At 30.2% G+C, this 21,526-nt stretch overlaps 8 protein-coding genes across 12 annotated transcripts; 4 read left to right on the forward strand and 4 right to left on the reverse strand.

The window, feature by feature from the left end:
- The first annotated feature begins 916 nt into the window (after positions 1-916).
- Positions 917-2,560, forward strand: LOC114874752 (dolichol-phosphate mannosyltransferase subunit 3). 3 transcript variants are annotated; one of them, XM_046285784.1, is made up of 3 exons: positions 917-1,903; positions 2,069-2,296; positions 2,377-2,560. In XM_046285784.1, exons 2-3 carry the CDS (start codon positions 2,069-2,071, stop codon positions 2,434-2,436), a joined length of 288 nt encoding a protein of 95 aa, XP_046141740.1. In that variant the 5' UTR covers positions 917-1,903; the 3' UTR covers positions 2,437-2,560. The 3 variants fall into 3 exon arrangements, with proteins under 3 accessions (XP_046141740.1, XP_046141741.1, XP_029040181.1); XM_046285785.1 differs by having other exon boundaries at positions 917-1,899; XM_029184348.2 differs by having other exon boundaries at positions 922-1,889.
- Positions 2,561-3,443: 883 nt separating this feature from the next.
- On the reverse strand, positions 3,444-6,211 carry LOC114874745 (UV excision repair protein RAD23 homolog A). The gene is made up of 6 exons (XM_029184327.2): positions 5,979-6,211; positions 5,833-5,905; positions 5,441-5,603; positions 5,083-5,259; positions 4,670-5,001; positions 3,444-4,580 (listed from the first exon to the last, which is right to left on the reverse strand). Exons 1-6 carry the CDS (start codon positions 6,042-6,044, stop codon positions 4,294-4,296), a joined length of 1,098 nt encoding a protein of 365 aa, XP_029040160.1. The 5' UTR covers positions 6,045-6,211; the 3' UTR covers positions 3,444-4,293.
- Positions 6,212-6,914: 703 nt separating this feature from the next.
- On the reverse strand, positions 6,915-10,544 carry LOC114875063 (cell cycle control protein 50A). Of its 3 annotated transcripts, none has more exons than XR_003789196.2 (5): positions 10,103-10,544; positions 8,990-9,808; positions 8,741-8,906; positions 7,207-7,309; positions 6,915-7,064 (listed from the first exon to the last, which is right to left on the reverse strand). XR_003789196.2 is itself a non-coding variant. In XM_029184981.2 (5 exons), the coding sequence occupies exons 1-4, from the start codon at positions 10,152-10,154 to the stop codon at positions 8,161-8,163; spliced, it is 1,050 nt and encodes a 349-aa protein (XP_029040814.1). In that variant the 5' UTR covers positions 10,155-10,544; the 3' UTR covers positions 6,915-7,309; positions 8,117-8,160. The 3 variants fall into 3 exon arrangements, 2 of the variants coding, with proteins under 2 accessions (XP_029040814.1, XP_029040803.1); XM_029184981.2 differs by adding an exon at positions 8,117-8,173 and having other exon boundaries at positions 6,915-7,309; XM_029184970.2 differs by having other exon boundaries at positions 6,915-7,309.
- Positions 10,545-10,567: 23 nt separating this feature from the next.
- LOC114875059 (elongation factor Tu, mitochondrial-like) lies at positions 10,568-12,258 on the forward strand. Its single transcript, XM_029184953.2, has 4 exons — positions 10,568-11,090; positions 11,188-11,559; positions 11,645-11,836; positions 11,914-12,258. Exons 1-4 carry the CDS (start codon positions 10,572-10,574, stop codon positions 12,190-12,192), a joined length of 1,362 nt encoding a protein of 453 aa, XP_029040786.1. The 5' UTR covers positions 10,568-10,571; the 3' UTR covers positions 12,193-12,258.
- On the reverse strand, positions 12,247-15,113 carry LOC114875044 (ATP synthase subunit alpha, mitochondrial). The gene is made up of 8 exons (XM_029184915.2): positions 14,950-15,113; positions 14,525-14,635; positions 14,085-14,434; positions 13,647-14,003; positions 13,184-13,565; positions 12,968-13,112; positions 12,767-12,884; positions 12,247-12,680 (listed from the first exon to the last, which is right to left on the reverse strand). The coding sequence occupies exons 1-8, from the start codon at positions 15,013-15,015 to the stop codon at positions 12,566-12,568; spliced, it is 1,644 nt and encodes a 547-aa protein (XP_029040748.1). The 5' UTR covers positions 15,016-15,113; the 3' UTR covers positions 12,247-12,565.
- An 897-nt stretch (positions 15,114-16,010) lies between these two features.
- LOC114875073 (guanine nucleotide-binding protein subunit beta-5) lies at positions 16,011-17,809 on the forward strand. The gene is made up of 5 exons (XM_029184994.2): positions 16,011-16,187; positions 16,274-16,410; positions 16,478-16,596; positions 16,667-17,024; positions 17,096-17,809. Exons 1-5 carry the CDS (start codon positions 16,082-16,084, stop codon positions 17,423-17,425), a joined length of 1,050 nt encoding a protein of 349 aa, XP_029040827.1. The 5' UTR covers positions 16,011-16,081; the 3' UTR covers positions 17,426-17,809.
- Positions 17,810-18,235: 426 nt separating this feature from the next.
- LOC114875080 (guanine nucleotide-binding protein subunit beta-like protein) lies at positions 18,236-20,202 on the forward strand. The gene is made up of 5 exons (XM_029185004.2): positions 18,236-18,441; positions 18,752-18,960; positions 19,256-19,462; positions 19,642-19,752; positions 19,844-20,202. The coding sequence occupies exons 1-5, from the start codon at positions 18,333-18,335 to the stop codon at positions 20,159-20,161; spliced, it is 954 nt and encodes a 317-aa protein (XP_029040837.1). The 5' UTR covers positions 18,236-18,332; the 3' UTR covers positions 20,162-20,202.
- On the reverse strand, positions 20,198-21,478 carry LOC114875089 (NFU1 iron-sulfur cluster scaffold homolog, mitochondrial-like). The gene is made up of 4 exons (XM_029185017.2): positions 21,290-21,478; positions 20,760-21,181; positions 20,558-20,661; positions 20,198-20,488 (listed from the first exon to the last, which is right to left on the reverse strand). Exons 1-4 carry the CDS (start codon positions 21,370-21,372, stop codon positions 20,264-20,266), a joined length of 834 nt encoding a protein of 277 aa, XP_029040850.1. The 5' UTR covers positions 21,373-21,478; the 3' UTR covers positions 20,198-20,263.
- Between the last annotated feature and the right edge of the window lie 48 nt (positions 21,479-21,526).

A 21,526-nucleotide genomic window follows, 5' to 3' on the forward strand; every position in this document is an offset into this window, starting at 1 on the left:
CATCCCTTACATCCCTGTATCTCTTACATCTTTGCACCCTCTATATCTCCGCATCCCGGTATCTTTTACATCTCGGCATCCCTTACATCCCAGCAACCTTACATCTTTGCATTCCTTACATCCCTGCATCTTTTCCATCCCAGTATGCTTTACATCTATGTACGAATTAATTTTGCACCCTCTGGCTGAGAAAGTTTGAATTTTTTCCGAAAAAATAGCGCCCTCTAGCGGCAAAAATGTGAACTAAATTTTCGATGTCGAATCAGCGCCCCCTGGTGGTAAAAAAGAGAACTAAAGCGTGCAAGAATTTTGGCCCTCTAGCGGCAAAAATGTGAACTAAAATTTCGACGTCGAGTCAGCGCCATCTGGTGGTAAAAAATGGAACTAAATCACGCAAGAATTTTGGCCCCCTAGCGGCAAAAACGTGAACTAAATTTTCGATGTCGAATCAGCGCCCTCTGGTGGTAAAAAAGAGAACTAAAGCATGCAAGAATTTTGGCCCTCTAGCGGCAAAAATGTGAACTAAAATTTCGATGTCGAGTCAGCGCCATCTGGTGGTAAAAAATGGAACTAAATCACGCAAGAATTTTGGTCCCCTAGCGGCAAAAATGTGAACTAAATTTTAGATGTCGAATCAGCGCCCTCTGGCGGTGAAAAGGGGGACTAAATCATGCAGGAATTTTGGCCCCCTGGCGGCAAAAATGTGAACTAAATTTTCGACGTCGAATCAGCGCCCTCTGGCGGTAAAAAAGAGAACTAAATTTGCACAAAAATGTAAATTTAAAATTATTTTTCGCGAGACTTTACTTACCTTTACTTACCTATACTTACCTATACTTACTTTTACTCGAACCAGTGGCCACAAGTATATTTTTTATAATATATTATTATATTTATAATTTGTTTATTATAAGAGTTGCAGGGATGTAAGGGATACAGGCATACAAGGATTGCAGGAATGTAAGGGATGCAGGCATACAAGGATTGCAGGAATGTAAGGGATGAAAAGATATAAATGATACAGGAATATACGAGATACGGAGATAGTGATTTAGGGGTAGTTCCTGCGAGGCCCATGAAAAGAATGTAAAAATAAATAACTCCGAAGGGCGGTCTTGGTCCATAAAGAGAGATAGGATAATAAATAGCTGGGAAAAATAATCCTCACGAGGCCTATAAAGAGGAATAAAATAATAAACAATTAGGAAACGTGGGTCTTAACCTATACAGAAGTATAAAATAATTAATGAGTAAAAAGGGTGGCCCATTCAGAAAGATAAAATAATAAGTAACTGGAAAAAATGAGCCGGAGCCCATACGGAAGGATAAAGTAAGAAATACAAGGGATGGTCAGCCAAAGCCCACAAGTGATGTGCTTACTTAATAAGCGAAAAAAATAAATAAACTAAATTAAATGAACTCTGAATACATATATGTATGTTTGATAGGTTGATCCGTACTCCTCGACGGTCGCTATAAGACTCTGGAGGTCGCACTTCCTGTCTATGCGAGGTGCGGTAAAAGCGGAAGTGATAAAATAGGCACGTTTGTCGTACCGACTATGTTCTGTTCATGCAGATCTAACCGTGCATTGGGGTGTCTGAGACCCCAGAAATTATAACCCCTCAGGAACGAAGGCATGTCCATCCTTTTTGTATCTGTAGTCACTGCATAATGTAAGAATTTTACTGTGGTGCTATCATACGGTTAAACAAGAAATTTAAAATGAAAAATAACAAATCAATACACGTCATGTATTTCTGTTCCTCTTTGCAATTTGTATAAATGTTTACATTGTATATTCTATTGTAAAGGATTATATAGTATACAAATATTCATAAACTAAATCAGTTTTCTTTATATAATATTTCAATTGATCTTTAAGTGGGGTATGTAACAGTATGTAAGATACAATGAAATTATTAAATAATTTTTCATAATATAAATTGTATTGTAATCACTTTATTATAATGTAAATGCACAACCTGATTGAAAGAATCCTTTCAATACAATTTATATTGATTACAGTGTATAGAAAATTAATACATTTTTCATTTGAAATTTTCAGATGACGAAATTAATGGAATGGCTTTCATTTGCAACTTTGTTTTTTGGTATTTGGATTGCTATAATTACAGGAAATATTAATTCATTTTTTATTACAGAATGGCAACAAGTTATTTTGTTCTTTCCACTCATTGTATTGTTTTTGTGTGGTCTTTATGCAGCTGTTATTATTCTATACAGAGTGTTTACATTTAATAATTGTGAAGATGCAGCTTTTGCATTGCAGGAGGTATGTTTGAAAATAAATACAAACTCACATATTTTCTTCTAAATTACTTCATTAATTTTATAATTTTCCTTTTTGTTTAGCAAATAGAAGAAGCTAAAAAAGATCTTCAAAGCAGAGGTGTAATTTTAAAGAACAAATAGATTGAAATGTTTTTGTATTATTTAAGACAAACAATGTATATGACTATACCTATCTATATAGGTTATATTTATACATGTTTTGAAAAATATTGTATAATAATAAAAAATTTGAATTAAAAAATTATGTTACAGAAAAATATATTTATAAATATAGTTCACATATATAGAAAATACCTTTATATATTTATTACATAAAAATAATGGATGTCACAGGTAGCCACTCACTTATTCACATAACTTTTAATGCATTTATTTATTACACTTAAAGTAAAATTTAATAACAAATAATATGAACATTTTTATCTGTACTGTTTTAATATTTTTTGGTACTTCACACACAATGAAAATTGAATCAGAACATTTTTGTATACTATAGAATTCACATGTTCTAATGTTTGATTAAAACAAAAAATTAAGCTAGCTTCCAAGTATTATTGCAATAAGACTAAACACCCTACAACAAAGTATTAGAACGTGTATAGTTCAAATACATGAGTACATAAGTATGTTTTACATACACATGTAAATATGAAAATAAAAATAGTGTCCTAAGTCCTGAAGTATTAACTCTTTATCATATGCTTATACATAGTAAAACAGGGAGAAACTAATATGTTCGTTTGTGCCTAGACTTATATAATTTTTATTTATTAAATATGTAATTTTATAGTATCATGTTTTACATTGTGTGTTATATTTCTAATAAAATTTTTATATCAGTACTAATATTTTAAAAATTCAAACAGCTCCTAGTAAGTTACATATTACTATATTAAGGCTACAATATGTTGAATGCATTTTTATAATAATAATCTCATTGCCTCCGTTTTTATAGAAAGTTAATTACAAATTTTCTTTATAGATTCATATTTCACATAAGTCACCTTTAGTTATCTGTTTAAGATATTTTATATATGATTATTATTACCTAAACATAAATTACACTGACTTTTCTTAGATGAAAGAATGGTTTGATATTAAGGTCAAAACAAGTTTAAAACAATACATATGCATAGTAAATAAATTTTCATTTCCATTTTCTTTGAGAATTTCTTACAATTTGTTATCTTTGTGACAAATGAAATGATTTGTAATGATTTATTAATGAATAACTATCTTTACCACTTTTGTTTAAAAAATACAAGACTTTTTTTTTATACATACATACATAGGCGCAAGTTATACGCAAGTACACACATATATACATATGCAATCATACATATACAGATGCACTTACATAATTTTTATATCAGAAAGCCTATTACATGTATAAAATATACTTGTCATGTACACGCATACATGCGGGCTTCCTCGTGTTATTTGAATACACATGTAATCTTGCTCGTGTACGCAAATTTGCATGTATGTGTATTGTACAACAACTTTAATGTATAAATACAGCGAAGTATTTATATTTTTGCATATTCATTCATTAAGCAAGTAGGCTTTCTTACATAAAAATGTAATTACACTGCTCCTTATATTCAAAAAACAAAAATTTTTGCCAAAGAACAATTGCCAGACTATAAGGATGGATTATAACACCGATGCAAAATATCAATTTTCAACCTTAAAATACACGAAACATGTAAAATATGTTTTGACTTAAAGTAGTTTAAAAGACTGACAATTTGATATAAGAAGTATTTTCGTATTTAAATGTAACAAATTTGTATTATTTACTAAATATGCCAAATATATACCTACAGAATGTAATGAAATAAGATAAATATGAATGCATACTTACTTATATACAAAATAAAGATGACCAATTGAAAATAATATGGCGCCCGTGTAATTACCCACCCTATATCAGTCCTTTAACTCCATATTTTGAAATCAATAAAGTGCGTTACTTCAGTCATCAAGATTTTGTGAAAGCAAAAAATTTGCAGCTAAGTTTTCATTTTTTTCACACGCGAAATATGCTTGTACAACTAAGTGTTCTGGAAATCCTAGTGCTTTCAGCCTTTCAATAGCTTCTTTATCTTGAGGTGTTACCTGAATTATGGAAGTTTCTACGTCAGATCCTGTTCCCATACCTGCAGCAGGAGCACCACTTAAACCACCGGGAGCAGTAGCTGGCGCAACATTCGATGCAGATACAGGTGTAGTTCTTCCACCTGTACTACCAGTTGTTTCTACTACTCCAAAATAAAAGATATAAAACACATTAAATTATAAATATATGATTTAGTACATTATTTCTGTTTTAATAAATAATAAAACTCACCAGGTTCGTTAAGCATGCGCACAAATGCTTCTTGATTTTGTGAAATAAGTTGCAACAATGCAGGATTAGTTTGACCAATCTGTTGAAGTACAGCATTCAATAATTGTGGATTTTGCTGAATAACTTGACGCATTTGTTGAAATTGAGGTTGCATTCGCAAAAATGCTAGTGGATGTTGGCCATGTTCTTGGAATTGTTCTTGTGCTTCGAGTTGATCTTCTGGTAAATCCTCAAATAGCTGAGCGGGTATACCCGTTACAAGGTATTCAACAGCTCTATCAGGATTATTGAAACTTGCTCTTAATGCTTGCTCGACCTGCTCGCGTTCATACCTAATATAAAGCACACGATGAGTAATGAATAACTAAAGAAAAATAAAATAAAATAAATAGACTTTTTTTTTATAGATTTACCCCATATCCATGATGTTGTTCACCATGGTATTATAATCTTCACCCATTAACAAGGCACTTTCAGCTTGACCTCCTGCACATCCAGTTGCAGTACTTGCTCCAGATTGTTCTTGTACAGTACTAGCAGGGTTTGATGCACCCTGGACAGTTGGGTTTGAACTAGGTTGCGGTACTGAGCTATGACAAAAAGCGTAGATCAATAATATGCTCTGATGTAATCAAAATAAATGTATAATTTATATTCAATATTCTTTTCACGGATAAATTTAAAATATTGACAGCATTGTTTAAATTAAAACTAAAGAATTTATCTCAATTTAAATTTCGAAAAAAGAAGTTTAATATCTAGAATGAGTACCTGGTTGTACTACTTTCTTCTTTAGTTTCTGTAGTACTTGTATGCTCCTCTTCAGCTGCTGTATGACCATTACCAGTTTTAAGCTTTGTAACCATAACAACTATGAATTTTTTTTCATCTATATTATATTCTGCTAGTGGATGATCATCTGTTAATATCTTTCCTGTAAAAATAGCACACTGTTATAGCTATAAACTGTGAATCATTGTCACATAAAAACAATAATAAATTTTTGAAAAATATAAATAACCTTTATATATTACAACATTGAAAATTATTTTCTTAAAACAACGATTATACAGTTAAAGAAAATTATGCAATTCATATTCACAAAAACATTAATAGATTTATAATTAAGTGCAAAATGAGGTTATGTAATTTATATAGCTTACCAGCGTATATTAATTTCTGATGTTCAGCAGGGAAACCCTTTTGGGTTTCAATCTTTTGTTTCAAGTCTTTTACCTACAAAGAAATATTATTAGAATATACCACAATTTAGAAAGTCACATATTTTACATTTTCTATGTTCACCCACCGTTTGCGATGGATCAATTTCCACTGTAAATGTTTGCTGCTGTAAGTTTTTCAGCGTTATAATCATGTTGAAAGATAAAAAAATTAGTAATAGCCTGTCAGTTGACAAAGAAAACTTTGAAAGATCTAGTGTAAGAAGGATATAGCGACGTTTAGTAAAGATCTTTTATGCGATGAGTCGGCACTGCTTAAAAGCAACTTACAAATGCTTAACTCGTGGTAGTATGCAGCTAAAAACATATGATGACATAAAGCAGTATTTTCAATGACGAACAATTCAGCACATAAGGTACGTACTAAAATCAGTCTATGTTAGTTTAAATTAACATATACCGTAATATACGTTGTACATACACGCACCCGCGCGCACACACATGTAACCACATAAACGCATACCAAATTTGAAACGAGGAGATATTTTTTATATTTAACATATTTATTAGTAATGAATATTGAACGTACATAAAATCACATTTGATTTAATGTTGATGAAAAAATAAAAGCAAGAAATTGTAAATAATTAAAAATAATAAATGTATAGTAAAATGTAAATTTACAAATGCATAATTATAGCAATAAATATTATGTGTTTATTTATTCATATATTTATACATTCAGATGTGACTAGAACAAAATTAGATATTTTGTATTTATTAAACTATCATTTCAAATACTATATAATGATACATTATACATATACTTAATGAAATTTAATAATGTATTAAGATACACAAAATCATTACTCTCTGTGTAATTTTATACTATCAAAACTGATTTAATCTGAAGCAATTATAAACTTCTCTTCATTGGATTTTCAAATTATTTTATAATTTATATTAGATGAAATGACTGTTTTGAATATCTCAATACATTTACATATAAAATATATATATTTGTAACTAAACATCCATTGGTAATTAATGATCTAACTGTAATATAATTATATATTTTTTATTCTGCATGAATAGTATATAATTACACACTAGCTTCTTTTTTATATAAGAATATATAACAATAAGAAATAAGATAATGCTCCTGGCATCATAATACTCAATATACAAGTGCCTCAAAACCTGTACTGAAATATCTATTTAAAAAAACATAAAATTTGTATCATTAAATAAATTTTTGAAGATAAAACAATTTTATCTAATTATCTATTTTATTACCAATTTTGCCTACACATATATTATAGAAGTTAAAATAAAGTACATTATATTAACACTTACAAATTAAATGCAGAATATCCACAATGTTCTTCAATACATATAATAACTGTGCAATTATTCTTGGTACGGTGTTGTTGGACTCACATTGATCATCTCTGTTGCACTACAAAAAATATAACAAAATTATATAACCTTTCTAGGAAGATAGTTTTAATAATAAATTTATAATGTTAAACTATAAAATAATTCAACTGCAAGCTTACTGCTTATAAAAAATGCGAAATAAATATATTCATCCAATGCAAATAAAATCGTTTTAATTAATTTCTAACAAAACATTTGAAATTATATAATGAATATCCTACATCTTATCTCCTATTTAATTATATACTAACATATTACCATTCATTTCTAAATGTTATGCAGTTAAACTTATATGGATTTTCAGTATATAGATAAAAGTTTAATTCTTTTGAATTAATTGAAACATGTAGAAAGGATTGCATACAAAAAATAATATGTTATATGAAAAATTTCATTATATAATTTTTATATCATATTATTTTCAAACCATATAACTACTGAATATGACATGTGATGTATAAAGCAGATTTATGAAGCAAATACAATACGAACAAAAAAAAATAAACCATGAGAATTATTAGCAAATGTGAATCATTCATAAGTAATATGAAATGATGTACACAAGAACAGAAAAATATTTCAATGTTACATAATTAAAAAGTTGTAAATAAAAAATAAATATAATATAAAGCTACATGCATATAACTTGATGAAATTAAAAATTACATTCCCAAAATATAAATTAAATACAAAAATTATTTATGAAAAATGTAATAAAACAATATAAAATTTTATAAAACGTTTATAAAGCCATGTCACATATAAAATAATCACTATCGTTAACGTTCTTGCAGGGTAGACATAACACAATATCACAAACACTTACAAGAACAATTATGGTGCCCTAAGCATACTTTGTTGCAGTCATCTTTACATTAGTTTGCTGTATAACATACATTACATAAGAATTTATTGTCAAATTTGGGTTTAAAACATATTTTATGAACATTAGTTCAAAAGGTAAAATATATATGAAGAAAACGTATTTAAAAATATTTTTAGTATTTTTAATTTATACTAAATATTCTAAAAATTGGAATTATTTGAAGTTTTAAATATTACAATTAAAAATGGTACAATTTTTCACAAGTGTTAAGAAGATATTATATTATAACTTTAAAATGCATTTACTATCAACTATATTTCTCAATTATTTTTATAAAATAGATATAATGTACAATCAAATAAAAGTATTATTTATTAATTCGATTGTTAATTTTTTTTCTTAATTTTTTCATTTAAAAATTGATAGTAAATGCAATGTGATGAATGTAGGTGATAAAAATTGTATTTACTTTTCTATTTATATCATCACACTTTTAATTTAAAAAGATTATGACTTTTAAAGCAATTGCATTTTTTTAATTCTTTTGATTAAAGCTTTATTTAAGCGTAACACCACTTAGTGAGAAGTAAGAAGAAAAATTTAGTACATTAAGCTGATCTTTACCTTTTGGAACATTTGATGTGTATTATTAGTAGTGTAATGCCTAACAATAAACAGACACACCCTACTACTATATAAGCTATACCAAGAAAAGGATTTTTTCCACCAAGAAGAGATGTAGTACTTAAGATCATTCTTTTCCTGCCCTCAAAAGCAGACACAGAATATGCTACAAAAATACAATATTGATTGATTAAGGTACTCTTTGATAGTACAAAAAATTAATAACTCCTGATATTAATGTTTACTTACAATATGTAACAGTAAGTTGATAGTTTCCTTCTACCAGACCTAAGGTAAACCCATTTGCAGTATGATTAACCCTACGATAAAGCTTTCTAAAAGTTGGTAATGCAGCAGTTCTCATCCAAACAATTAAATCTTCATTTTGGAAACCATTATTACTTTCATTTTCTTTATCTAAATCATAAATGTATTTAGTCCAATTCTTTGGTTTTGCAAAGTTCTTGAATGCTTCTCTTAAATCACCATCAGGATTTCTAAATTTAATATTCTTATCCGAAGGCCAAGCTATTCCAGTTTTTAATAATGGTACAGACTTATTATGTTTCATTGAAAATAGTTCTAGTTTGTCACTGAATAATGAATTAGCAATAGCACCGCATGGTGCGATAGGCTTGTCACCATCATAGGCAAATGGTTCACAGTCACCAGAGACAATATCGCTTAATTTTCCTAATAACTGATTATCATCGCGTGATTTTACATACCGTCTGTGATTCTGATAAAAATTAGTCAGACCATAATACATGTAAACTTTTCCATTAAAATCACAGGGTAAACTAAAATTTATTTCACAATAACAAGGTTCTGAACGATTTTTTGCTATAACTTCTGCACATTTATAAGGCACTCCATTTGCATAATGAAAGTTGGTAGCATTACAGTCTGTATAATCTATAATATATTCTTTGACTTGCTCAGAAAAATAAAGTAATCCAACTCCAACTGGTATAAAAGCAATTCCAATTACAAAAAATGTTGGCAAAACAGTTCCAGCAGTAAGTATTGGTTGCCAAGCAGGTAAACGCTGCTGTTTGAATGCACTATCTGTTCAAATAAAACATTATTTAAAAAAATATATTAGCTAATTACAATTATTTTATAATACTCAAAAATTAAATATATGTTATCAATATTAATAAATAACATCGAACATAACATATAGATAATAATATATTTTCTTTTATTGACAACATATTAAATATTGCACAATGATTTAAGATAAAATTGAAGTCTCTTATTTTTTGTATTAAATTAAATTTTTCATATAATTTTGACACATACATCAAATAAAACGTAACATAACCAAATGACAAATTAACTTTAATACAATAAACTTACCGGATGGTTTTTTCGTTTTAGGTAACGAACTACCTTCACTAACAGAAGTCATGCTACCTTTGTAGAATATTTATTTACTCTTTCAATAAATTTTAATAACTTGACACGGTCATTTGTAATAATTATCAATCTAACAACTATGTTTGTCAAGTACCATGGAACATAAAACGGGGGAATAAGAGACGAAAAAGTGTATATATATAGGCTGTATAAAAAAGTAAATGTAGTCACTTAAAATTAAATATCATTGATTAAGTTACATTTATTATTTGCACAGAATAATTTTTTAAATAAATAACTATAAATTGTACGATAAATGTATTTTAGCCTTTCATACTATATCACTGAAATTAACCTCATAAGTGTAGTAAATACAACAGTTTTTTACATTCATCTATGAGAAGGTGATGTTTTACATATAAAAACATTTATAATAATCAATTAATAACTATATATATCCTACACAAGTATGGGATTTAAAAATATTATACAAAATATATGTAAAAAACATTGTAATTTATCAGTATTACTATACCGAAATAACTTGCCAAAATTTAAACAGAATCTAAGGTATTTTTGTAATACAACAAACTCACCAAAAGAAGGTGTTTGTAATGTGGGTACAATAGGACATGTAGACCATGGCAAAACAACATTGACATCTGCAATAACAAAATATTTATCAGAAGTAAATAAAAACTGTAAATATGTAACATTCGATGAAATTGATAAAGCACCTGAAGAGAAGCAACGTGGTATAACAATAAATATTGCTCATGTTGGATATGCCACTAGTAAAAGGCAATATGCGCATACAGATTGTCCAGGACATGCTGATTTCATAAAAAATATGATTAGTGGAGCATCGCAAATGGATGGTGCAATTGTGGTAGTCGCAGCTGACGATGGTCCTATGCCTCAAACAAAAGAGCATTTATTGCTTGTTCATCAACTGGGAATTAAACACATTGTTGTATATATTAACAAGGTTGATATTTATTTCAAACATTTCAAGTACACGCATAATGTAATATTTTCTACTATATAACAAAGATATTTGTTTATACGTAGTATGTAACTTTTAGGCTGACATAGCAGACAAGGATATTATAGAATTAGTGGAAATAGAAATGAGAGAATTATTAGATGGATATGGTTTTGATAGTTCAAAAACTCCAATAATTAATGGTTCTGCTCTACTTGCATTAAATGGAGACACTTCAGAATATGGATTACCTTCTATAAAATCATTATTAGATGCTTTAGATAATTATGTAGCAACTCCAGAAAGAGATTATACCTCTCCTTTTATATTACCTATTGATAATGTTTTTAGTATACCAGGTAGAGGTACAGTAACAGTAGGAACAATAAAACAAGGTGTTATAAAAAAAGGCATAGAAGCAAATCTATTGGGATTTGATGAGAAGATGAATACTATTATTTCAGACATTCAGGTAAAACTATAATTATTCCATTTTATTTTTATATAATACTATAAAAGTTCATTAAATGTAACTTCAAATTATATATTTATATTAGATTTTTAGAAAAAGTGTGACAACAGCATCTGCTGGTGAAAATGTAGGTGTTCTGTTAAGAAGTATTAAATTAAATTCTGTGCGTAGAGGAATGATATTGTGTCAAAGAAATTTTTTGAAATTAACTAACCATTATGAAGCTCAATTATATTTATTGAGTCCTCAAGAAGGCGGCCGTGAAAGACCATTAAAGGTACTTTTACCAGTATTAATTAATATAAACTTTATTTTTATTGTAATAGCTTATATTGATTAATATTATATTTATAGAAATCAGGATTTAGTACAAAAGTTTATAGCTCAACATGGAATGTTTACTGTCGTTTTGATTTTCTTTTGCCACCAGAAAATAAAATGTTAATGCCAGGAGAATTTGCAACATGTAGATTAACATTTACATATAATATGCCAATGATAGAAGGTCAAGTTTTCACCGTTCGTGAAGAAACACGTACAATTGGCACAGGAAAGATTACTAGAATTTTGAATGAAATTCCACTTCCCCAAAAAATATTTAGGAACGTAGTGATTAAGGATTTTGTAAATTAAACTTTGCAATAATTACATTATTGCACGATTTAAAAGGAAAATAAATGATGCAGATTTGAAAAAGTTTTACGATTTTATTACTCATTTTCTTCCGAAGCTCCTCCCGCTTCTGCTATGTTCGAAAATTGTTACAGGAGAAGCAACTGTTTAAATACCAAAATTGTGTGTATTTTACCTTTGTTAACAATTAACATGTAAGGTAATTAAGCGTTTGTATAAGACTATCGTGATTTAATATTCAAATGTGGAATTCTTTGTAATGATACTTATAACGTGCAAGTGACATACATTAAAACTTCTTACAACAATGAATATCATTTGCACATATATCTCTTGCATAGCAGAGAATTATTACTTAATTGATACTGACACTTTAGCCTGAGAAAGACGCAAGGAAGTCAGTAACGATCTGCTTTAATTTCGCATCAGAGGCTTCGCTAATGGTATTTTCCTTAGCAATGGTACTAAGAAGATCTTGTTGAGTAGCTCTGAAGGATAAAAATGTAAAATTAAACAAACACTTATACTATAATATAAATAAATATAACTACTACAATTATTTCAAAATAAATACCTAATATGGGCAAGAAATTCTTTTTCAAAGGCAGTAATTTTTGTAGGTTCCATTTTATCAAGATACCCACGGACACCGCAGTAGATTACGGCTACTTGTTCTTCAATAGCCATTGGTACTATAAATATTAAAATTATACATATTTTAGATGGTACTAATTTGACAATTTTTTGTAATTTAAATTTATTATATATATATTACCATATTGTCCTTGTTTCAAAAGTTCTGTTAACCTGACACCGCGATTTAATAGCTGTTGAGTAGCAGCATCCAGATCGGAACCGAACTGTGCGAAAGCTGCTACTTCACGATACTGAGCCAATTCCAATTTCATAGAACCAGCAACCTGTAAAACGAGATATCAAAATTATTAAAAATGTCTAAATAAATTTATGAATAAATAAGAATGTATATTACCTGTTTCATAGCTTTTGTTTGGGCAGCAGATCCAACCCGGGATACTGACAAACCGACATTAATTGCAGGACGAATACCCTTGTAAAACAATTCTGTTTCTAAGAAAATCTGACCATCGGTAATGGAAATAACATTAGTAGGAATATAAGCAGACACGTCACCAGCCTGTGTCTCAATAACGGGCAAAGCTGTTAGCGAACCACCTCCCAAACTTTCATTCATTTTAGCTGCTCGTTCAAGAAGACGAGAGTGGAGGTAAAATACATCACCGGGATAAGCTTCACGACCTGGTGGTCGTCTTAACAATAAAGACATCTGTCGGTAGGCAACAGCTTGTTTCGATAAGTCATCATATATAATTAAAGCGTGTTTTCCATTGTCCCTATAAAAGAAAAATATTCAGAATTATGGATACATTGTTTTTTTTGTTAATTTAAGAAAATTATTTCGCACGAAATAATACCTAAAGAATTCTCCCATCGCACAACCAGAGTATGGGGCCAAATACTGAAGAGGCGCAGCATCGGATGCAGTTGCCGAAACAATGATAGTATAATTCATAGCTCCAGAATCTGTTAAACGTTTTACAATTTGTGCAACTGTAGATCTCTTTTGACCAATGGCAACATATATACAATACAGTTTCTTTTTTTCATCTCCAGCCTCATTAAATCGTTTCTGATTAATAATCGTATCAATAGCAAGAGCAGTTTTGCCAGTTTGCCTGTCTCCAATAATCAATTCACGCTGTCCACGACCGATAGGTACTAGCGAATCTACAGCTTTAATTCCAGTTTGCATAGGTTCTCTGACGGACGTCCTATAAAACAGAATACACAAAGGAATGCATTTAATTTTTCTCATTCTTACGAAATAACATTTGCATATAAAAAATAAATACCTAGGAATAATACCAGGTGCTTTAGTACCAATACGGAATCTCAGTTTACTATTAAGTGGTCCTTTACCATCGATGGGATTACCTAATGCATCTACAACACGTCCTAACAATTCATCACCAACCGGAACATCAACAATAGCTCCTGTACGCTTAACAATATCTCCTTCTTTGATGTGTCTATCATTACCAAATACGACAACACCTACATTGTCAGGTTCCAAGTTCAGAGCCATACCCTTTAACCCTGAACTAAACTCTACCATCTCATCTGCTTGAATGTTCTTCAGCCCATAAACACGGGCAATACCATCACCAATGCTAAGCACCCTACCAGTTTCTTCCAAATTGGTCTAAAATTGTATTAAAAAATATATAAGAAATTAAAAAACAATAAAATATCGTTAAATAATCTAACTTATAATTAAAATTTCTTAGCTTACCTTTGGGGCTGAACCAAGAATACGATCTTCCAAGATGGAAGAAATTTCAGCAGAACGCCGACTGCAAGATACATGATATTTACAGGAAGCTACACTCAGAGGCCATTTCACCTGTAAGATACAATTCAAATTTATTGTTATTATATTATGGAAACAATGCCACTCAAATACATATTACATAACTTGGTACTCTTCAGTTTATGTAATACACTGCATTAAAGAAACTGTTTGACACATATTCTACTTATAATAAAATATAAATAAAAACTATAATTCATTAACGATTTCTGATTTCACTAGAGATAAAAATTAATTAACACATGTATCTGTGCGGTTGTCGCAAAGTGGAAAATGTCGGCACGTCCTAGATAAATGTCTTAAAACGGTTAAATTATCAGAAAGAAACTCTTTTCTTTTTAAATTACCTGAATGGTAGAATTCGGTAGTTGTCTCGCAATCGAGGAAGCTAAACGTAGAGACAGAAGAGCCATTTTGGTATGTTAGAAGCCCGTCAAAGGGACTACAAATTCACAGACGACGAATGATCAAGACAGGGACGAGCAGAAGAACGTCCCGTACAACCCCACTCTGACAATCATACCGGCAGGAAGTCGATATGCATTGACCTGCGCTGTAACCTCGAATCCAGATATATAAAGTAATTCATAAACTACTTTATTTTATGTTTAATATTTCACCAGAAATACTTTAGAGAAATATATATTTCAAATAAGTTTTTTAAAGCAAACTAATGTAATTAATTATTCTTATAACATGACAATTTTAACATAGCAGATTTTGGGTACGAGGTTATAAGCAATTACGTAATTCTCAATAATAGGTTGGCGCCAAACTTAGATTTAAAAGCTACATTCTACAATAATCGTACTAATATGAATATAATTTTATATTAAAATAATAACTTTGTTTAATTATAAATATCTAACTAATATCTACAATTATAAATGATGGTTTATTGTACGATATAAATTTATAACTTCAGAAGATTTTGTATTATTAGAATAACAGTATTTTAAGAATCTAACATTCCATATTTCAATAGTAAATTTTATTGATAATAATTATTAGCGCAAAAAAGTATGGCAATGATTTCAATGATTTTATTATTTTTCCTAACCATCATATTCAGGTGATTCAGGTTAAGTTAGTCGAATGCGAAAGCATCATTGCACCGACGCTGAGATTTTGTTATTGTCGTATTGTATTGATTATTGGTCCTAACTGTGTTAAAGAAATTATAATATTAATTCCATGTAAAAACAAATGATTAATTAACAGACGAGAAGTAAAAGAAGCCTAGAAAATTCATTTATGCAGAAATACATTGATCATTTTATTAATTACTATACTTCCATCGTACCTTTATCTTACAAACGGCAAGTGACAAAATTAGTATTTCATTGTTTATGTTTGTATTCAGCAATGTATGAATCATTTTAATTAATAAATATATTTAAAGTGAACAAAAATGACATTATATGCAATGAAACCACTTACTTTCTGTTAACTGTGTTGTGTGTACATACAAATAAAATTATGGATTCTGTTACTGAATCAGAACATATAGAAAAATTAGCAAAAGAAGCTGAAAGTTTAAAAATACGTTTAGAAGATGAGAGACAAAAATTAAACGATATTACCCGTAAGTAGCATAGTTTTTAATGAAGTTTAATTATTTCATCATAATTCTACCATGTTTCTAATAAATTAATATTATTATTTCTTCAGTTGCTAGTGTAGCAGATAGACTTGAAGCAATAAATTACATTAATGTGAAACCACGTCGTGTTTTAAAAGGTCATCAGGCAAAAGTCCTTTGTTCTGATTGGTCACCTGATAAACGTCATATTGTTTCTTCTTCACAGGTCAGGATATGCTCTAAATTTTTTATATAAATCTTCAAAATAGTTCTTGACATGAAAATTTTTCTAGGATGGTAAAATGATAATATGGGATGCTTTTACAACAAATAAAGAACATGCTCTTACTATGCCAACCATTTGGGTAATGGCATGCGCTTATGGTCCAAGTGGTACTCTTGTTGCTTGCGGGTATAAAATATATATATACATTATGAATGAATGATTGAATTAATTAGTACATTATATTCATTTTTTGCAGAGGATTAGATAATAAAGTTACTGTATATCCCTTAAGTCAAGAAGATGATGTATCAACTCGTAAAAAAACTGTTGCAACACATACATCCTATATGTCTTGTTGTGTATTTCCTAACAGTGATCAACAAATTTTAACGGGTAGCGGAGACAGCACGTGTGCTTTATGGGATGTAGAAAGCGGTCAGCTATTACAAAGCTTTCTTGGTCATTCCAGTGATGTTATGTCTATTGACTTGTCGCCAAGTGAAACTGGTAATACATTTGTATCTGGAAGTTGTGATAAAATGGTTTTAATATGGGATATGCGCACTGGTCAGTGTGTTCAAAGTTTTGAAGGTCATCAGTCTGATGTTAACTCTGTATGTAGAAGTTTGTCATATCTATTATTTATTTTAAAAAAATGATTTATATTATGTTGTATTGAATTTAGGTAAAATTTCACCCGGGTGGCGATGCAGTTGCAACGGGTTCAGATGATGCTACTTGTCGCCTTTTTGATTTACGCGCAGATCGAGAAATAGCTGTTTATACGAAAGAAAGCATAATCTTTGGAGCAAATGCTGTTGATTTCAGCGTTAGCGGGCGTCTACTATTTGCTGGTTATAATGATTATACTGTAAATATATGGGATACTCTAAAATGTCAACGAGTTGCGTTTTTGTATGGACATGAAAATCGTGTATCATGTTTACGAGTTTCTCCGGATGGAACTGCTCTTTCCACCGGAAGCTGGGATTCAACGCTACGAGTTTGGGCTTAATTTTAATGAAATCGCATCTATCATCTGCTATTGTTAAATTAAATTGAAAAATCTTTTTATTTAATACAAAAATCAAGACACTACGATGTTATAAATTATTATGATGTTAGACTTTTCTTGTAATTAGTGTACTCTATAAATATAATAATACATTGTACTATAAGAATATTATAATCAAAAAAGAAAACTAGAAATGGAAACAGAAGTAGGAACTAAGTAAAATTAGAAATCGTAACTTATTGTTACGATTATAAAATGTGATAGCTTGAAATTAATCATTATTAGGCTGGACCTAATTAATAACAAATTATGTAAACAATATATCTATTTAATGAAACACAGTATTATCTTATATGAAACTTAATAAAAAATTAATTCGTGCAATTTTGTATGATTAATAATTTTTAATTTTTTTTATGCATTCTTTAAAATATATTCGAAACATAGTTGCAATTTAAAATTCGTTTGAATCAACTAGCCACCTATCAGTTTTCAGCGACAAATTCTATACTCTATAATCTAACTATCGAAAATCCATAAGTTATATACATACGTATACATAACGTATGGTTGTATGTATGTATGCAATGTAAGTAAGTATTTACTTACATTTACGCGATAATGCTACCACATTCCTAAAGCTCCGTTCACACGATAGCGTAATAGTTCGATATTTAAGGCTGCTTTATAATATCATCATAATGAAATATATTTAAGGTGATGCAAGCGTCGAAGCCTAACTTCGAATTCAGTTGCGTATCTGTAACTATTTACATACATCGTGACTGTTCACATACTCAGAAAGGGGGGAAGGGTAGCTCTTTTCGTTCGATGCTTTGTTGGATGTGGACTACAAGTTGATATCCATTTTAATCTAACGCGTAAAAATTTGTAATATAATTAAAATATGACTGAAACACTTCAATTAAGGGGTACACTTCGGGGACACAATGGATGGGTCACCCAAATTGCCACAAATCCAAAATATCCTGACATGATATTGTCTTCTTCACGTGGTAAGCATAGTAACATATACTCACCTTATTTAATATTTGTTCTCTAAAAATATTGGTGCTATACTACCTAAACATTATACAATTAATAACTTTCCTTTTTCTTTTACCAAAATCGAGTAAATTTCTTAAACTAGCTTTTATGTATTCGCATATTGTTTTACTTACTTGGCCACCAACTGTCTCCAAGTTGTTTAGTTGTTTATGGTTCGCTAAAATGATAATCCATAAGCTATATTTAATATATTTTGCATTGCTCGCATTTAATTTCTCATAATGCATTTCATAACTCACAATGTTGTTATTTTTGTAGATAAGACACTAATAGTATGGAAGTTAACACGTGATGAAGCCAACTACGGTATTCCTCAGAAACGCTTGTATGGTCACTCTCACTATATTAGTGATGTAGTATTATCATCCGATGGAAATTATGCTCTGTCTGGTTCATGGGACAAAACACTTCGTCTTTGGGACTTGGCTGCAGGACGTACCACAAGAAGATTCGAAGATCATACCAAGGTGTGACATCTTCCTTCTGATCTACGGTCACCATTCTTCATGAAATATACGGAAGCTTTTTTTTTTACCTTTTTTTTTTGAATGCCATTGGCAGAAGATAAAACTACGTGAGTGACAGGAAATATACGGAAGCTTTTTTTTATATATTTTTTTTTATATTTAATAAATAGAAGAGGTGGGCAATTATATCCGTGATATTGTAAGTATTGATCACAGGTGGTATGTGCACTGGTCTCGAATAAATCCATTTTTACTAACTTGTATTAAACCAAATTACACGGTCATATGTTAACAGGATGTTTTAAGCGTTGCCTTCTCGGTGGATAATCGTCAGATTGTCTCTGGTTCTCGAGACAAGACGATTAAACTGTGGAACACCTTGGCAGAGTGTAAATACACTATTCAAGATGATGGGCATACAGATTGGGTCAGCTGTGTACGTTTCTCTCCAAATCATTCAAATCCTATTATTGTTTCCGCGGGCTGGGATAAGTTGGTTAAGGTATGTTTATTACTTAATGAAAGCATTACTTTTTCTTTTTCATAGTGATTTTATGATGTAATTTGTTATTTAACATGATGTTTATGAATGTTTGCGGATATGGGACTGAAGTACAAAATCATAAATCATTTATTATAATTCCCAGCTGTTTTTACTTTAATTAGCAAAATATTTTGTAGGTGTGGAATTTGACTAACTGTAAACTAAAGATCAATCACAGTGGACATACTGGATATCTTAATACAGTTACAGTGTCTCCTGATGGTTCACTTTGTGCTTCTGGTGGCAAGGTATGTAATAAGAAAAGCTCTTATTACTTATGATTTTAGATATTTAAAGCTATTTAAAATATTTACTAACAATATTTTCTTTAAAATGTAGGATTGCAAAGCCATGTTGTGGGATTTGAATGATGGAAAACATTTACACACCTTGGACCATAACGATATCATAACAGCTTTGTGCTTCAGCCCTAATCGTTACTGGCTCTGCGCTGCGTTTGGACCGTGGATCAAGATATGGGATCTTGAAACCAAAGAAATGGTTGAAGAATTGAAACCAGAAGTAGTGTCTGCGACGAGTAAAGCAGAACCTCCTCATTGTTTATCTTTAGCGTGGTCTACTGATGGACAAACACTCTTCGCTGGTTATTCCGACAATACTATTCGTGTCTGGCAAGTTTCTGTATCTAGCCATTAAGCACTTTGTATAAAAGTAAAATAATAAAAAAAGGAAAACGATTAAACGTGTATTTATTTACATCAAGATCATACGATACGATATACTATACGATACTCAGGTCTACTTTTTCTCATTAGTTTCAGATTTTTTAATTTTTGTCTCAAATTGTTCAAATTCTTTCTTAGCTATTTGATCAGTTTCATCTTCTACCTGTATTACACCAAGAACCTCGGGAATATAAAATTGCATCATATTTTGCACTCCGTTCCTTAAAGTAACTACAGAACTTGGACAACCCGTGCAAGAGCCTTGCATCTTTAGTTTCACTATGCCTTCTTCAAAACCCTTAAATCAGATGTAAATTAAATTAAATATATTGATTTTACAGCTAATCTGGAATATGGGTACACTTACCATAAATACAATATCACCTCCATCTTCCTGCACCGTTGGTCGTATTCGTGTGTCTAATAGTTCCTTTATCATTTGAACTATTTCACTATCGTCCTCGCTAATCTCTGTAATAAATAAAGGATTACCGCTACAGTTATATGATATGATAAAGAAATGGTGATTTCTAAATCTATGTAAATTAGTAAAGTTGAAAGAACTTTACGAGTATCTGTGGCAGGCTGCTCATCGTTTAACACAGGCAAGCCAGATGCAAAGAAATCCATAATAACTGCAAATACTTCTGGCTTCAATAATTTCCACTCAACGTCTTCATCTGCTTTTGTTACCGTAATAAAGTCAGGCCCAAAAAATATAGACTTCACACCTTCGATACGGAATAACATTTTCGCAAGTGGTGAACAGTAGGCATCGGAAACATTAGGAAAATCTTTAGTCTGACCTGATTCGAGCACCTTAACTCCAGGTAAAAACTTTAAACTATTGGGATTTGGTGTGTCTTGTGTTTGAATAAACATTTGACGTTTTTGTATGACATTCAATTTTGGGATGGAAGTAAACAAACATGGCTTTACCATGTAATTATTATAATTTGTATACATACGGACAGTACAATCTTTTAACGTTCTGTAATGTAGTAATATTATGGTAATTCAAATTTGTATATAATAAATGCAGTTGTATTTATTTGGTTATATTTTATATTTGCAGTTTCACCAAATTTTGTTAGCTTACTTTGAAAATTGAAATGCCGCACAGTGTCTACATGTTAAACGTCGACTCATGTACAGTGCATTCGTTAAAATTTTATCCATCATTCCTTCATTGATTAGTTTCTGCGTCTAAAAATTATTTATTATTATCGTATACGTTCATGTTGCTTTGACTTTAAGGTTATGTTCACCATATAAATATAAACATAGAGGTCAAAGATGAGTCGAAGGTGGCTCTCTCTGCGCCAGAAGGGGTCTG

The sequence above is a fragment of the Osmia bicornis genome, chromosome 5 (genome assembly GCF_907164935.1).
Source record: "Osmia bicornis bicornis chromosome 5, iOsmBic2.1, whole genome shotgun sequence".
NCBI classification, from domain to species: Eukaryota; Metazoa; Arthropoda; class Insecta; order Hymenoptera; family Megachilidae; genus Osmia; species Osmia bicornis.